Source organism: Rattus rattus, chromosome 1 (assembly GCF_011064425.1).
Source record: "Rattus rattus isolate New Zealand chromosome 1, Rrattus_CSIRO_v1, whole genome shotgun sequence".
NCBI lineage: Eukaryota > Metazoa > Chordata > Mammalia > Rodentia > Muridae > Rattus > Rattus rattus.
The window spans coordinates 250,774,643-250,793,040 of NC_046154.1; the positions used below are offsets into that span (position 1 = coordinate 250,774,643).

Here is an 18,398-nt window from a genome sequence, read left to right on the forward strand (position 1 = left end):
ATATGCCAGGACAACCCAATGCCCCGCGTGCCCTGACTGGCCCAGAACCACACTCTGACAGAGCTGACAGAGTCGGCTGGAAAAGGGCAGAGGCAGGGACAAGGGCCCCAGCTGGGAATGGCAGTGGCAGTGGAGGAAAGACGGAAACACAGGCTAGGAGGATATGTCAAGAGGCATGTCACAACCACTGCCTCCAAGCCAGGGGAAGACGCGTATGTGGGGGACCTCAGATAAAAAGGGGAACAAGCCCACGGCCTCTTCCTCTTTAGCTGTGACCTGAGGCTTTCTACAGCCACGGAACCAAGGAGGAACATCCAAGCTTCCCTCTCACTGGCTGGCTGTGCTCATGGGCTAGGAAGGGAGGGTGGGGCTTGCCCTCTGTTCCCTCACCTTTGCTATAGTTCATGCCAATCTTACAAACAGAGTTTTCTTATCCCAGCATGGGGACCTACTCAGAGAAAGTAACAGGGTGAGGCCAAGAACATAAGGGTGATCCAGCCCAGATAAGCTCTCGTTCACGCTGAGCTGGGCCCATCCTTAAGAAAGTCATGCCGACAGGACGGAGACCACACACAGGCTGGCAACCACACATGCTATTTCTCCCTTTCCCACACAGGCCATGTCCTGGAAGCAGAGCTGGGAGGGTTGGGGTGGGGCACTGCCCTCCGGGAGGCGATGTTAATAGACTTTGGAGCAGGACATGAGCTCTTCTGAAAGGCACACTGAGGAGACACTCAGGTCTAAGGATAGCATGAAACTTTGGTTGAGTGTCTGAAGAGACGGTGTGTGTGTGCGCGCAGACGCGTGAGTGTGTGGGTAAACACCAGGCCCTCAGCAGTCCCATTACTCCTGCCTGAGACAGACCTGGGCCTGGGCTTCACTTCTTCCCAAGAGCCTCCCTGAGGTCTTCCTCACATTTCGTCCTGGTGAATCCCTGTTCCATCTGTCTAAAGTTCCCCCTTAACCTGGTCTCTCTCCTACGCTCAGTCCACGTGTGGGAGACTCCTCACCAATGAGAGCCTCCTTCAGGCTAGACTCGACAGGCAAGATATTCTTTTCCACCAGCTCCATGGGGCCAGGCCTCTGTGCAATCTTCTCATTGAGGTCGTCGGCCAGTCTGGCTCTCTTCAGCTTCAGCTGCTTGGCCTGGAGAGAAGGCTCAGCCGAGGTCTCTACATGGGAAAGGAGGGGTTCAGAGAGATGGAGGGAAAGGTGCCCTAGGGCCTCTAGAGCACCAGGAGCCTACATAGGAGAGAAAAGCGTGCCCAGGGAGAGGAGTGCAGCCTGGCTTCCAGTGTCCCAGGACAGCTACAGCCAGGCTGGACCTGAGGGGTTTCTGAGGTGGCGCTGCACAGCCAAAGGAACACCGGACAAAGGACAGCTCTGCTCCACTTAGACCTGGGCCACAGAGGTACAATGTTGGGGTTCTGACTTGGGAAGGTGTCCTCCAGGCTCCCAGTGACCCCAAACTAAGCAAACAAAAAGTAGGCACATATGTGCCACTCTCTGGAGCCCAGGCCTCTCCTTTTCAAAAACTATGGAAAACGAATACTAGAGCTAACTAGAGAAACAAAAAGGAAAGCTGGGTGAGCGGCTGCCATCACAGACGGGTTCTTGGGTAATGCAAGTAGGTGGGCGAGCGAACGAGCAAACGAACCCCAAACAAACCACAGTGTTTGGGAGAGAAAGGGCTCCATCCCAGCAGATAAGAGACCATTTTATACCAGTGGGTGGTGGACCCAGGAGAAGGGTCATGCCAACCCGGATGACTCCATGCTTCTCACACACTCCCATAAGACACTGGCAGCTACAGACATGTGTCTGACTGTGAAGCCAACAGTTGGCCCCTGCTAGCAGGAGACAGACAATAGCGGAAAGTGGGAGGGTGCAAAAACACAAAGTGCAGCCAGCCGGGGAATACCTCCAACCTCACACACCTTCCAGAATGTGCATCCTGACCAGCTCTGATCTCTCTGGCCGGGAACGGATCTTCCGTTTCAAATAGTCCTCGGTCTATGGAAAAACACACCAACAAACTCTCAGGGCTGGGACACAGCTTATGTATGGACAGGACCACAAAACATGCTTTGGCTATCGTGACTGGTGCTGTCCACCTCAGCAGCTTGGGGACTGTAGGGTCCCTGAGGCAAGTGGGGCACACACCAGCTTCCAGCTGTGTCCGTTCTGTACCTCTCAGGACACTGCTGGCTGTGTTTAAAACTTACACTACCCCAAGTACTTAAAGTTAGAAAACAAAACAGTCACCAAGTTCAACAGAGGAATGAATGCTTTTGCTGTTTCCAGCCCTTCTTTCACGTAGTTTGATTCTGCAGAGCTGTAATCACTGTGGATGTAATTTTATGTCCTGTTTCAAAAACCTTGCATTGCGTGATCTCAAGAGTCTTTTCAATTCAGTCTGAACGACTGCCAAATGCAATACTAATTTTGATACATGGTGTCAGAGCTCTAGTTCCTTAAAGTCCAATGTCCTCGTTTCTGCATTCATTAGATGCTGGGAGAACTAAATCCTTCCTTCAACAGCACTGAGCCCCTGCTGTTTAAGGCTAATTGTAAGTGCATGTGAGCACAGAGCCTGTGCTCCCCACCTCTGCAACGGCAACTTTCAAATATCAGTCAAGACCAGCCTAAGAAAGGAAGAGGCAGGATGGGACAGGGTAGACGAGAAGTTACTGGGGCACATCATTTATGGTGGAGATCAGTCTGGTTCTCATCCTGTTGGCTGCTGCCCCAGAATCCTGTGGCAGTCCTGAAGCCTGAGCCTAGAGATGTAGAAACTGTGGACTCTGTATATTAGCCCGTCTGTAGTGAGCAGAGGTCAGGTGCTGCAGCTTTCCACAGAAAGCCGCTCTACCGACGGCCTAGGCACACGTGGAATACTGGGTTCGCGTGGATCTAGCACTTACTTGAAAATCTGGAGGAATTTCCAGCTTAGAGAACTCAGGTAGGTGCTGGGAGAAAACGCCAGAGAGGCCAAACCCATGTAAATACATCTCTTGGCTCAATGGTTCTGAGTCATGGCTTTTATAACAAATAATAAATCTTCCAGGGATGGCCACTGGCTAGGGTCTTCTGGCCACCCAGAAGCTACTGAGGATGGACAGCCAGAGAAGCAGTCTGCTCCCCGTGTAGAAGGTAAGGAGAGGACTTTTAGCTGATGCCGTTGAAGGCATTTCTGGGGCTGGAAACCATACGCGGCTGATGGGAAAGGAGTCAGCCACACACAGCTGCATCTGAGTGCTCCTTGGGACCAGGGATGAGTCTCCCCGAGATGCTATCTGAACAGGAGTTACAGACACAGGAGCAGTGAAACGGCTGGAATCACATAAGGAATTTTCTCAGTTTCTTGAACACAAGCTTACATGCAAAAAGTAAGTTTTCAAAGCTCTGAATTGGTGTAATTGAGTAAAGCAAGTTATACTGTGACCAATCCAATACACTAATTTTTCATACTTTAATTAAGACAGTTCAGTGCATGTTTAAATATTAAGCCCATTATTGTAATTTGGAAGTCACTTGTGAACAGATGTGCAACATATGCACTTGTTAGATGAATATATTTACCGCATGTGAGGAAATAAAATGATTTTGCATATATAACCAAACATATATATGGTTATCTACACATATACATATATGTGGTTGCTGAAATGGCTTAGTGGGTAAAGCTGCTTGCAACCGGGCCTGATGACTTTAGTCTGATGCCCAGGACCTACATGATGAAAGGAGACAATTCCTTAAGTTGTCCTCTGACCTCCACATTATGTACGCGCGTGCGTGCACGCACACACGCACACACACACACAACCCCCCACCCCCAATGTAATAAAAGTAAAAGTCTAGACTCCACAGACCTAGGTTGGAGTTCTAGTTTTATCGCTCTCTAGCTGGACATATTAGTTAGCTCCCACTGCATCGAAAAAACAAGGCTGTGGAGGCGCACGCCTTCAATCCTAACACTCAGGAGTCAGAGGCATGTGAATATCTGAGTCGGGGGCCAGCCTGGTCTACAGAGTGAGTTCCAGGACAGCCAGAGCTACATGGAGAAACCCTGTCTGAAAGACCAAACCAAATCAAGAACTCAGGGCAGCTGCACCTAACTTGTGAGGGTTCCTGTGTGGATAAAAACAAAATGAACACAACCTCACATGCAGCCATGCTCAGTAGGACAGTGGTGTCTAACCAGAGCTAATCTGCTTGGCTCCCTGCTGGGCCTCCTCTAGCTCCCAGCAACTGGAAGTGTGGTTTGTTAATGTTTCTGTTTCTCAGTACCCTGACTTCATTCTCCTACTCTCTAAGAGTTAATCATGATTTTCTAAAGACAAACAAAAGCAGTCTCAAGAGTAAGTGTATTAGACTCTGGGAGCCAAGGCCAGCCGTCCTCGTCCTCCGGTAGGAGCAGGAGGGGAAATGAGCCAGTCACTTCCCCATCTCCACCCACACCAAGCCCAGGACGTTGCACAGAGCCAGAGGGAACTGAAAGGGAGGGGACAAAGCTGCAGCTAAGGTGCTACAGCAGAATGTGTGGCTTTGGCACACCCAGGTCTGCTTTACAAAGGATTTTTTTTTCCTTTTCTTTTTTTTTGGAGCTGGGGATCGAACCCAGGGCTTGCAAGCGCTCTACCACTGAGCTAAATCCCCAACCCCGACAAAGGATCTGAGTGGAGGCTGGCTGCTTTGGGGCAGGTGGAAATGGAAGCTCACTGAGTGCTCTGGGCAGTGTCTGCTCCCTGCCATGGGCAGTCCTGGTGCAGATCGTCTACCTGACCCAATGTAATCAGTGCAGGGAAGAGGAGTGGGCACCAGGTCAGGTTTGGGGAGGGCGCTCTGGGGACTTTCGAGAGGCCTCCAAGGTACTAAGAATCTCACTCTGTCTATATCCTACCAGGGAAAGTGGCTATAAAGGGAAGAAACAGGAAAGGCCAAGGTTTCTACTATTTAGAGCTTCAAGGTGAGGGCTGCCCCCAAAGCTGTGCTAGACTGGAAGGAAACGCAGCCAGTGGATGATGTGACAGTGTACTCTGGAGGTCCTCGGGGAAGGGAGTCTTACCCTGGCCCGCTCCAGGCTCCTTCTCTGCTCATGAAATGCAGCCGGACTTTTCAAAGCTGTTGAGAAAGAACAATAAAGAATTACATTTAGAGGCTGCGGCTAGCTCCGTGCTAGAGTGCCTACTTGGCACAGGTAAGCCCCTGGGCTCAGTCCCAGAACCGAAACTCCAAACAGCAGAACACAACTTCTAGTAACACGCCACATACAACACTGCCACTGCAGGAGAGATGGTACTAGACAGGAAATGCCACTGACACCCAGGAAGTATGTCTTTATGGCTGGTCACTTTAAGATCCCCGGGGACAGCAGTCCCTCCTGAGCTTTGGTTCAGTGCTACACCATTCCCCATCTCAGTTAAGCTCCATGACCGCCTGGCTCAGGTGGAGCTGTGAGGTAAACCCACCGTACTTTTTCTGTTTCATTAGGAATTACAGTGGTCAGATGGGGTAAAGCAGAGGCCCAGGCCCTCACAGGGCTGCATCCTTCTGCAGCTGGTACCAGCAGCACTGCTGGAATGACCTTCGGGCTCATCTTTGAGAACTAAGAAAACCTTGGACATTGTTGGCTGGCCCTGGTGAAGGCAGGGTCCCGTTCTGGGGTCTGCAGTTATGACAGGGGCTCAGCTTGTCTCTAAGGGAAGCCCAGCAGCAGCTCCTTTGCAAACACATCATGAACACACCACGTCTCTTGAAAGGTGACACATGGCAATTTAAGACATCGGGGAGGGCAGGGAGCGTGTGGCTGGCTTCACTAGGGAACAATGGCAGTAGGTGAGAAGTATGCAAGGCTGCGGTCAGTTTCAGTTCTGCTGCCCAGGCTGCAGACAGTGTGAGACTGTGTGTCAAGATAACCTTCCAGGCTGCTGCTGTGGTAGAGGGTAAGGGTGGGAGCCGCTAAAAGTAGCAAGACACAGATAGGACCCATCCTGCCTGGCCTCTGTGCTTCCGCCCCTCTTCCCTGGGGTGGCCTCCCAGGAGGATGCTCAGAGGAGCGTCAGTGTCCCAGCAGCATCTCTGTTTAAATTAGAGACAATTTTGGGAATAGTAATAAGAAGAAAGAAAACTCTATTTTAAAGGCCACGAGAACCCTTCCATTTTCTGACAGTAGGGGGAGCTCTAGACCCAGCAGACAACCTCATGACAAACCAGTACAGGTTCCCTTCTCAACCTGCACAGCTAGAGAACCCATTCCAGGGAAGCAGGCGGCCCAGCCCTAGAATGAAGCTGGCCCTCACTCCTGGTCCCACTGTGCAAGGGTGTACCGTACCAAGCCTGGCTTTGGGGGCCTGGAAGCAGGAGCTTGATCTGAGAGTGACAGGCCAGTGCCATGCCAACCCCCAAACCCTGCCCCCACGCCACAACGCTGGGACAACACACCACAGGAGCATGCCTCTTCTCACACAAGAGAGCCACTCTACAGTCACTCATTCAGTAAGCTATCGGGTGTCTGTAAGAGAGTTCTACATGGTCACTGATGGGACGGCAAGAGAGTTCTGTGCTGCAGCTTGAAACAGCCGGGACCTAGAGTTCAGATGCAAGTTAGAAACTTGGGAAAGTTCCTGTATGGAAGGAACTGAGTCCCAGTACTGGGTCCTGCCAACTCCTGGGACAATTCAGGGTGTGACTGCTTTTTGGAGACTAAGACTGCCCACCTCCTGGAACACAAAGACTCCAATCAGTGGCACTGGAGAGATGGATCAGTAATTACTTCAGGCAGCTCATAATAGTCGATCACTCCAATGGCTTCTGAGGCAGGTCTGTTTGTCTTCTGTCTGTCTGTCTCTCACTCACTCGCTCACTCTTTTTTCCAACAGCATCTCTCTGTTTACCTATGGCTGGAACAAGCTCTGTAGTCCCAGGCTGACCTTGAACTCAGAGACGCTCTTGCCTCTGCCTCTTGAGCACGGCAATTCAAGGTGTGCGCCAGTCACTCCTGCCCAGCAAACTCTATTTTAAAAGAATCAGGCTGAGTGTGGTAGTGCACACCTTTTATTCCAGTACCCAGGAGGCAGAGGCAGGAGGATCTCTGTGAGTTTCAGGACAGCTTGGTCTACATAGTGAGTTCCAGGATAGCCAAGGTTACGAAGAGAGACTCTGTCAACATACTAGTAATGAACCAAATCCATGCCCACGTGTGCAGAAGCACACACCCACCACTCCTGGAATGCACTGCCGCCATAAGCACGGCTTAGCCAAGTCAGTAGTTCGATTCTCTCAGGCTGGCTGGGCCTGGGCTGCAGCCATAGACGACCATCTAACGCCCTGGCTACCTGACCATCCTATACTTGCCACCCCAGGGGTAATGCACAAACCTGGCTTCTGGAAGCATGCCTCACAGCACTACTACAGGGGTGGTAGGTCTTCATGACGGCTGCATCAGTGCAAGATGGCAAGAGGTCAAAGGGCCATGGTGGACACCAATTCTGAACCCGCTGACCTAAGGGCACGTTCTCACACCACCAAGACAGAAACTAAGATCCACTGAGTGCACACTTACGTGGCAGGGATTGGACCAGATTGGTTTTGTTTTTCAGATGTGGTCTCACTATGCAGCCTAAGCTAGACTCAAACTCAGGATGATCCTTCAGCCTCAACTTTCAAGTGCTGGGATCATAGCATGGAGCTCAGCTGCTAACTTGGGTACTTTAACACGCTAGCTAGTTTAGCATTTTATCCAAGGAGGGCTGCCGAGAGTAAAGCATTTGCCACACATGCTCAAGTCCTCAGCCCCCATGTGGGTGCAGGAGTATGAGCACTCTGTAACCCCAGTGCCCTTAGGGTGAGCTGGGAGACGGAGACAGGAGTGGTTCACAGGCCGGGTGGCCTGATGCACAGTGGCAAACAGTAGGCAAACTTGCTTCCAGGCGAATGGTTCTCAGCCTGTGGGGCATGACCCCCAACATCAAAGGATGTTGAACAACTCTTTCACAGGGGTCTCCTAATATTTACATAATAGTTCATAACAGAAGCAAAATTACAGTTATGAAGTAGCAATGTAAAAAGTTTTATGGTTGTGAGTGACAACACGAGGAACTGAATTAAAGGGTCACAATATCAGGAGGGTTGAGAACTACTGCTCCAGGGGAAAGGAGAGGCCAACATATGAGGGTGTCCTTTCATGAGCACCTATGCACACACAGGAGCACACACACACACCCGTGCACACACAGGAGCACACACGCACACACACCTGTGCACACACAGGAGCACACACACACACCCGTGCACACACAGGAGCACACACGCACACACACCTGTGCACACACAGGAGCACACACAGGAGCACACACACACACCTGTGCACACACAGGAGCACACACACACACACCCTGTGCACACACAGGAGCACACACACACACACACACACAGGAGCACACACACACACCTGTGCACACACAGGAGCACACACACACACACCTGTGCACACACAGGAGCACACACACACACACACCTGTGCACACACAGGAGCACACACACACACCTGTGCACACACAGGAGCACACACACACACCTGTGCACACACAGGAGCACACACACACACCTGTGCACACACAGGAGCACACACACACACACCTGTGCACACACAGGAGCACACACACACACACCTGTGCACACACAGGAGCACACACACACACACACCTGTGCACACACAGGAGCACACACACACACACCTGTGCACACACAGGAGCACACACACACACACCTGTGCACACACAGGAGCACACACACACACCTGTGCACACACAGGAGCACACACACACACACCTGTGCACACACAGGAGCACACACACACACCTGTGCACACACAGGAGCACACACACACACCTGTGCACACACAGGAGCACACACGCACCTGTGGTAGGTAAAGTGCCAGTTAATAAGCTCAGCAAAGTTAGAAAAACCTAGAAAGTGATAGTCATAGTTACAACCTTATTCTGTTATCCTGAAGAGAGATCGTTCTGCTTATCTGACTTAGTTTCTTAACTTCTTAAAAAAACAGGGAAAAGAACTTGTCAGGTGCAGGTGGCGGTGGGGGTGACAGGTCAAGGCTGCACTAACTGGATGTACTAGTGAGATGAGGACCAGACTGTGGGCCATGGGGAAAGGCAGGCACAGGCAAGAGCACAGGCACACAGAAGGGCTTATGTGCCCATCTGAGAGACTGCAGGGCGTTCGGACCCTGAAAACTGCAGTGTGAAAGCTAGGGCTGGCTCACCGTGGAGCAGCTTACACTAGACAGACCAGGATGAAGGAGGCAGGAGAATTCTTGTGCTGGATGAGGCTAGGGCAGGAGAGTGAGGAGTGACCAGGAGAACTCACGACAGCAATGACAGAGCTCTGTTTATAACAACCACATCCTGGTCGCTAAGGACTGTTCAGTTTTATATGATGGAACCAGCACTGGCTGAGCTGCAATGACCATGGAGGGTGGATCCCTCCCAGGACATCGTCTGCCTCTCCTTCTTCCCTCAACTAACCCTGCTCAGCACGTTGGTTCCTCTGGCCCATGGGCAGCCTTGCTAAGGTTGTGGTTCTCGCTCCCATTCTGAATTCTACTTCCTGACAAAGGCACGGCCATTTCCATAGGCACTTCTGCCAGGCAGGCAGAGGAGAGGGCAGCGGCTCCTCCCTCCTTCAGGTCTGTGAAGACTTCTAGCTACCTTATCCATCAGAGGGATCAGAGTCCCTGGGCTGAGGCTGGGCAGCTCCTGTGTGTCCAGCCAGCTCTGTTAAAGCACACTAGAGTGTGACGTGGTGATGGAGATGTGAGATGATACGGGTAGAGCCCAGGGCTCTCTTGATGCAGGATCAAGTGGCACTGGAGAGCCCAAATCACCAGGCCCTCTTCCATGCCTAGGAGGCTGGACACGGGGAAGTAGAGCAAAATGAAAATGGGCTCTAAACCCTGGCCTTTGGTAGTTAGAAGAGCAGACTCCACCTCCTCCCCTTTTGCTGCCTTAAAGCTTTGTCAGAAGGGTCCAGGGCATTACTCATCCCAAGTTTCATGTTCCCAGAACTCCAGGAAGGCAGTCCCTGTGAAGAGATGCCCCTTATGACCCAGACAAACACCAAAGCTGTTAAGAACACACGTTTCTGGTGGCAAAGGGCAGTTCTTGGCCCTCTCCCCACCCTAGGGACCTGGTGATGCTCTGAGCAAAGGCAAGTGTGCAGCTCTGACTGAGCAAGAAGAGCAGGGACGCGTCAGACACCAATGGCACACTGGCCAAGAGCTGTGGCATCCCGCACCACACAGCCTCAGTCCCAGACTGGGCTCCACCCCAGCTGGCTGTAACCAGTTGCTACTCTGAGCCTTCTTGCTAGCAGCTGTTTTCTTCCTCTCTGCAAGCTTGCCGCCTTAAATGAGCACATCTGTGAATTAAGAGTGAAGAGTTCTGATTTCCATTTTCTCAAGAGTACACCACCAGCCATTGCAGGTGAGCTCAGAGCTGTGTGCAAGGCGCCCACGAGGCTTTGATCATGAGCTGAAACAGGAAGGGAATAACAGCGCCTTCTGGAACCAGTTCCAGACTTACTTAAGCATCCAGGTTAGTGAGCCTCCTAGGGCCCACCAGGAAGTTCTGGAGATGCTTCTCATCACTGACAGTTCTTGGCCACCACGTTCAGTTCCTCATTCCCCTTGACCCCCCCTCCTGTGTCTGTCTGTGTGCCTGTGGGCCTGGGTCTCTACAGTGCTGACATCAGGATGACAGACAATGGCTGCTGGGCTCTGGTTAACTTTAAGCTCACGAACAACTCTGTAGTCAGGAGCTGTAAGCTGTAACGATCACACATTAGGACACTTTCTGTAGCCAGCCTTTTCTCCTAGTTGTGATTGTTAGGTTTTTAGTTTTATTCTTTTTAAAAACATTTTTGTTTTATGTTCATGTCTGTGTACCACTTGCATGCAGTACCCTTGGAGGCCATAAGAGGGTGTCACACCCTGGGACTGAAATTATAGATGTTGCGAGCAGCCATGTGGGTGCTGGGACCTTAACCCAGGCCTTCTGGAAAAGCCACTGGTGCTCTTAACAGCCAAGCTCCTTCTCTCGCCCCTTTCTCTTTTGTTCTTAAAATCACATTTATTTTTAAACTTGTGTGTGAGTGAGCGTGTGTGTGAGTGAGCGTGTGTGTGTGTGTGTGTGTGTGTGTGTGTGTGTGAGAGACACAGAGAGAGAGAGAGTTTGGTCCTTCTACCATTTGAGTCCACGGATTGACCAGGTCATGAGATTTGGTGGCCAAGTACTTTTACTCATGGAGTCAGCTCCTAGCCCTCCTGGTTAGTTAGTATTGATAACTTGAAACAATCTAGAATCACTTGGAAGAAGAGAATCTTAATGAGAGGCTGTCTACAACAGGCTGGCCTGTAAGGGCCCAGTCTGTGGGGGATGGAGTTTTGACTGAGTTGGGAAGATTTGCCCACTGTGGGCGATACCATCCTTAGCAAGAAGTCCTGAGCTTCATCAGAGGAGAGCAACCATGCTGCGTACAGCCATGTATGTGTGGACCAACTCCTCTCTGCTGCAGGATTGTAGATTCGGCGTGCCTAGCTACTTGGGGCTCAACCACAAACAACGTGACTCTAGTCTGGGACTGTGAGCTAAAGGAATCCTTTCCCCTAAGAGCTCTTGGTTTTTCCCCCCATGGCATTTTATGACCTCATCATTTTCTCTAAATTGGCAATATGACAGAAGGAAGACTTCAGCTTTAAGCTTGAGCAAATACAGAGATGTAGTTTCCTATTTTATTCCTTCTTCTTTTCTTTTCTTTTTTTTTTTTTTTTGGTTCTTTTTTTTCGGAGCTGGGGACCGAACCCAGGGCCTTGCGCTTCCAAGGTATCCTTCTTCTTTTCTTAATGATATTTATTTATTTATTTATTTATTTTTTTTTTTTTCCGGGGCTGGGGACCGAACCCAGGACCTTGTGCTTCCTAGGTAAGCGCTCTACCACTGAGCCAAATCCCCAACCCCTCCTTCTTCTTTTCTTGAAGAGGCCAGCATAAAGGACAAGAGGCCACTGGACAATCAAACCCTACCCAGAGAAACTGAGTCGCACAGCTCTGGAGAGTTATCTTTTTCAGAACTGTGACAGATGCTACACCACTACTGAGACAGGAAAGGCAGGCTTCTTGGGGGCGGGAGGTGTGGAGGCTCTCTCTCCCCCATGGGGCAGCAAAGTTACCTTTGACATCAACTCAAACCTCTGAACAGAGCTGCGTTCTACTGCCACTCGGGGGAGAACAGAACAGCAATATCCTCCACAAAGTAAATCCAGGAACCGTTCATTCCCCAAGTGCAGCTCAAGACAAGGGTACTCCATTCCAGTAGAGTTCAGGGGTCTCTAGAGTCTTGGACTCTAAGAAGTCTTATCTCTGGTGGGTTGGCAATTTTGGTACCACAGAAGTTTGGAAATCACTGTTTCACTAGTCCAAAGGACAAACAGAAGTGAGAAGTGGGGATTTATGGATGTCCACCCTCCCACAGTCCTAAGTGATGAACAGTACATGTGGAAGGACTTCACCAACTTTCTTAACAGCCTGGCTTGAATTTTCAGCTCTGAGATATGGGCCGTCTGCCTTTGACATCTGCCAGCCCATTGATTGCCAAGGTTGACATTTCAACCACACTGACTTCATGGCTAAAGAGTTCCAATTTCTAGAGTTATATTCCTGGGAGTCAGAGCATCCGGCTGGGTGGAGCACCTCAGCAGAGTCCGGCCCATGCGAGGTCCTGGACTGGATGTGACTTAATAAATCTGGCCTCTGCTGCTGTCCTCACACCCTGGCTAGAACCCATTGCTGCTGCCTGGGATGGCAGCTAGGCCTTCCACCCAGCAGGGAAGAACAGAGAGCCTTGGGACAGACAGAGGAAACAGAGACAGCCCCTCCCTCATACCCTACAGAAGGGCATAGGCTGGCTACACCGCTCTAGTACAAGGGCTAACATAAACATCGAGGTGATGATTCCGGGATTCTGTCCCAGGCAGGAGACTCACTCCAGGGCGCAGTAGGCCCACCTGAGCAGCTCTGAAGGCCTGGAGATCATGTAACAGACTGCAGGTCCTTGCTTAGACCTCTGTCCAGTCAGAGATACGCAACGCTCAGGAAGCATCCATAGAAACTAAGTGCTCCTGACTTAGCACAGGCACTCATAACCGAGGCAGAGAGCAGCAGACATGGACAGCAATCCTGAGGCCAAACCAATGATCGTCTCTGCCTCTGAAACTTGACCTCCTGAGCCCAGAAATCCAGGACCTCAAGTGGATGCTGTGTCAGTTTTCAAGAGAACCCCTGCCCTGCCCTTCTACCTTAGTAGCTCATAGCTTTGACCTTAGGTAGCGGAGGATGAGGCTGGCAGGCACACGCCACCTCACCTAGTTTATGTGCTGCTGGGCGCTGAACCCAAGGATTCATGCACAGCAGGCAAATACTTTACCAGCTGAGCTGTGTCCCCAGCCCCTTCAAGTATTTCAGTATTGAAAATTCCCATGTGTGTAAGCACTACCCCAAAGTGTTTCCTTTAGGATCAATGACAGGCATCACGGAGAAAAGCTGAGTGAAAAGCTGAGTTGAATGTGCCTCTGTTTCTAAAAGACAGTGAAGCTAAGGGCAAGTCATGTGACTTCTGAGGCTTTGGTCCTCATCCACAAAGTGGCAGTTGCGCTTACTATACCCCACCCAGTGATGATTAGCATGAAGCAAAGTGAAAGTGTTCTGCCAGCCGCTCGCTGGGTTAAGGTGAGGCGCCTGTTACTGCTGCAGCCTCTTCCCCTCTTACCCGCTGGAAAGAAACGACATGTGCGGGAAGCAATCTGAGTGCTCACTGGGCCTGACTCCATTCTCTGTCTGTGTCAGCGGACTGCCTATGACCATCAAAATACCTGCAACAAAGGCCATTAATCAAAGAGCCATGTCAACGGCTCTCCGGCCTGACTATGACGATAAAAGCAGCAAGACTAAGACAGTAAGTTCCTGAGAAGCAAAGTCGGAGCCTTAGTTAGAAGGAACCACGCATCCAGGGCAAGCAAGGCCCACACTAAGTCATGACGCATTCTTCAACACATATCCTGTTTTGGATGTAGGTTTGACGCCACCCTTGTTTTGGTACCTGGCTGTCACTCCCACCCAGACCAGCATAAAAACCGACTACCACAAATGAAGCCAGGAGTGCAGGAGAGGCTCAGTCAGTAAAGTGCTTCTGTGAGCATTAACACAATCTCAGGACCACACGTTTAAAAAAGGCTGCATACAGTGGTTCATGCTTGTGACCCCAGGGCTGGGAGATGGAAGGCCCTAAGGAATAGTACTTCTGCCCTCCACACACATGTACACAAAAAGGAAGGATGAATTAAGAGGCAGAGATCTGAGGTACAAGCTGCTCGAGAAGCTCCCGCTTGGCCCAGTGGTGGGAAGAGCAAGCCCAGGAGAAGAGGTGTGCAGGCTGGTACACGCATGTCAAAGACACGGCTTGCCAGGGGTAAGACACAGTGCCAAATACTTTGAATCTGACTGCTATGGCTTATGAGTGTTAAAGACTTGGTCCTTAGCCTGTGCTACCACCAGGAAGTGATAAACCCTGGAGCAGAGCTTGAAAAAGGTTAAGGATCGTCCCCCTTTCCTTCCTTAGCTTCCCAGCTCCATGAGCTAACAGCTCAGCTGTGCACTCCGACCACTGTGTGTTGTCTCCACAGGCCAGTCAGCCATGCGTCAGCCTCAGACTCCACGACACTGGCTACTCCTGCAGAAGTCTCAGACTGGCTCCCACCACAGACATGGTGACTCACAACCATCTGTAGTTCCTGGGGCCTCTGATGCCCTTTTCTGGCCTCCATGGGGACCAGGCATACATGTGACATACATGCAGGCAAGCCGTGAGCAAAGATGACCTTTAATAAGTTGGTCACTTTATGTATTTGTTATGGTAATGGAAACGTGATCAACACACTGGTTTTCCAGGTTTGCCTCTGACATACATGCAGTTACAGTTCTTTGTGTGCACATACACATATGCACATATGAATGTGGAGGGCAAAGGTCAACATCTAGTATCTTCTTCAACCACTTAGCAGCTTATTATTTTAATTGTTTTATGACTAGAAACTCACGATTTATTTCTATTTGTGTGAATACACACACATGTGTGAGCTTGTACGTGCGCACGTACATACCCATACATGCCCATACAAACACTTGAGAGGGCATGTGGAGGATTTTGGAGCCCATGGAGATAAAGTTACTGTTGGCTGTGAGTCACCCAACAGGAGTGCAGGAAACTCAGCTGTGGTCCTCGACAGGAACTTACCACTACAGCACTCTTACCCCTCACCCACAGCTCTGGCCCACTTTCAAGTTTCTTTTTCCTTTCATATTTTATATATTTTTGTGCATTGTGTGTGTGGTGGGGGTACACACACCATGGCGCATGTGTAAAAGTCAGAGGGCAGCTGTCTGGGCTTCTCTGCTTCTACTAAATAGGGCCTGGGGTCGAACACAGGTCATCAGGCTCAGCGGCAACTGCCTTTACCCACTGAGGCAGCTTGGCGTCCCTCCACCTTCCTTCTTTAGATAGTGTCTCTCATTAAACCTTGATCTTGATGGCTGGGCTAGACAGGCCAGCAGGTCCCAAGGACCCAGGCTGGGTTTATAGGCACTTGTCACCATAGTCAACTTTTTAAGAGTGCGTAAAACCTTATGGTTGCCACAGGTGTTTACTTGTGACTGTCACATTGTTCTGCAGCCAGAGGCCTTAGACTGGTCTATTGTTCCAGTACACCTTCCTTGGTAAAGTCCAAAACAGTTAAAAAACATTAGTCTCAGCCAGGCACGGTGGCTGGGAAGCTGAGAGAGAATGATCTGAAAGTTGGAAAGGATCCTCAAAACCAATAATACACGCATGAGTACCCATGCATGCAAGCACACAGGCACGCACGCACGCACACACACAGGTACACACACACAGGTACGCACGCATACATGGGCACGCCCATCATCACATGCCCCAGGGTTCTGCTTGGCATGCGATGAGCTCTGTCTTTGTCCGTGAGTGGTGCTGAGGATGCTGGGCAAGCATCTATCTACCTGATCTGTAACATTAACAAGGCGGCCAACAGACAGATCCACAGCCCTCTCTGCTTCCTTTAGTATCTTTTCCGTTCTCAGAGGCAGCCCTGACTGGCCTGGAATGTGTTGTGTAGACCAGGCATGCTATACCCCACTCATTAGTACCTTGAAAAAATATTGTCCTTTATACCTCAAATATTAAGAACAAATTTGAAAAGGAACACCACCCTCCTGTTCTTTTAAAAAGATAATAAAATTGTATATAAAACTTCATCAAAGGACTGGAGAGATGGCTCAGCGGTTAAGAACACCGACTGCTCTTCCAGGGGTCCTGAGTTCAATTCCCAGCAACCACATGGTGGCTCACAACCATCTGTAATGGAATCCAATGCCCTCTTCTGTTGTGTTTGAAGAGAGCGACAGTGTACTCACATACATAAAATAAATAATTCTAAAAAAAAACCCAAAACCTTCATCAAAGATTAGCTGGCAGCCTCTCAGGACAGTGCAGGCCTTTAATTCCAGCAGGAGGGAGGCAAAGGCAGGCAGATCACTACAAGTTTGAGGCTAGCCTGATCTACATGGCAATTTCTAGGCCAGGGTAAAACAAGGGACTGGTTAGGGCCAGTGAGACGGCGCGTGGGGAAGGCACTCTCTGCTGAGCAGAGTCTCAGCTCTGGGACGCACACGGTAGAAGAGAACCAAGGCCCCCAGTCCCCTGGCCTCCCACACACTGTGACACGGGCATAGCCACCGCATACACTCACTCACAAATAACTCGGTCTCTCTCTTTTCTTCTGGCTGTTCTGGAACTCAATCTGTAGATGAGGCGGGCCTCAAACTCACAGAGATCCCCTGCCTCTGCCTGCTGAGTGCCGTGGTTAAAGGTGTGTGCTCCCAGGCCTGGCCAATGAACGCTAATTTTAAGAAGACTTCCTCTACCCTGTCAACAAGACTTGTTTGTTTTTTGTTTCAGGCACACACAATGAACTCCAGACTCTGATTTTGAGACTTGGGAACAACTGGCCCTGAAGGGCCTCTATGCCAGTCAGTGTCCACTGTGGCCCATATACACCCTGAACAGCAGAGACGAGGACTCCGATGTCCATCAGGAGCACAGCCATGGGCTCAGGAGTCTTCCCGAGTTACAGGAAAGCACCCCTGGAACTACATGCTCACACACCTAACACAATTCTCTTTGGGTTTCAAATCTAGGAGTCAGTCCAGCCTTATTCCAAATACAAAACACTAGAGCTGTGGCTACAGATAAACAATCACATTCCTGTGGAAAAAACATATCATCTCATAGGGTTCTCTTCATTAACAAAAACAAAACAACAAAAAGAACAACAGGATGAAGAAGATGAGATGGAGGAAGGGAAAGAGGGAAGGGAAAGGGTGGGGTGGACAAGAGAAGAGCATCTTTTCAGCCCAAATCCCCTCTGTATCTGAGAGGGCCGATGGGCTGTGCTGAGGCTCCGAGGGGCACAGGAGCAGTCAGAGCCTAAGGCAACCAGAACTACCCGCTGGCTAAAGCTGTGTTGGAGGGGGGGATTTTCTAAGCTCCTTCTAGAATGAGTGGATCTTAGCCAAACCTCTGGTTAACAGGGTAGCAATTCTGAGACTTACATAAAAGTATCCTTTCAAATGGACTTAAACAAATGGACAGTGGAAGCCTAGACAGACAAGCGTCTGCCCTGCCCTGGCCCACACACAAGGGTACTGTGAAGTATGAAGTATGCATGGAGACGGATGTCCCTAACAGTATCAGCATTTTCAGGCTGGAGACGCGGCTCAGCAGCTAAGAGCACTCGGTGCTCTTGCAGAAGACCTGGTCTGATTCCGCATCCACGTGGCCATCCACAACTGCCTGCCACTTCAGTTCTAGGGAAGCAGTGTTTTCTTTTGACCTCTGTGGGCCCCAGGTATGCATGTGGTGCACTTCCATATTGCGTACAAAGCACTAATACATATGGAAAGAAACCCTTTAACAAAACCAAGCAAACAAACCTACAACTTTATCACCTTAGTCTTTTGTAGGAAAGGAACACAACACGGTGGCCCGAGTGACCCCTGTGAGGGTGAGACTTGCTTTAGTCCACCCTCTCCTCCCCACAAAGAAGAATTTAACTTGAGTGGAAAGGGGACATAGAATGAATCCCACTGCCTCACGGGGTGACGTGTAACCCTTTGTCAAACTAAGATCTCTCTTCTGGGTGAGATGAACAGGAACTCTGTAGCAGACACTGGGGCCTAACAAAATGATCACTCACGT

The 18,398-nt window shown here is 50.3% G+C and overlaps 1 protein-coding gene across 2 annotated transcripts in view; it reads right to left on the reverse strand.

Annotated features, from left to right (window-relative positions):
- The window catches only part of Mrtfa (myocardin related transcription factor A), a 172,872-nt gene that overhangs the window by 8,101 nt on the left and 146,373 nt on the right, over positions 1 to 18,398 (reverse strand). For both annotated transcript variants that reach the window (XM_032918186.1, XM_032918182.1), the window contains 3 exons: positions 5,069 to 5,124; positions 1,938 to 2,013; positions 1,011 to 1,172 (listed from right to left, as the gene is read on the reverse strand). In XM_032918186.1, coding sequence (XP_032774077.1) covers positions 1,011 to 1,172; positions 1,938 to 2,013; positions 5,069 to 5,124 — 294 coding nt within the window. The remainder of the gene's footprint in view (positions 1 to 1,010; positions 1,173 to 1,937; positions 2,014 to 5,068; positions 5,125 to 18,398) is intronic.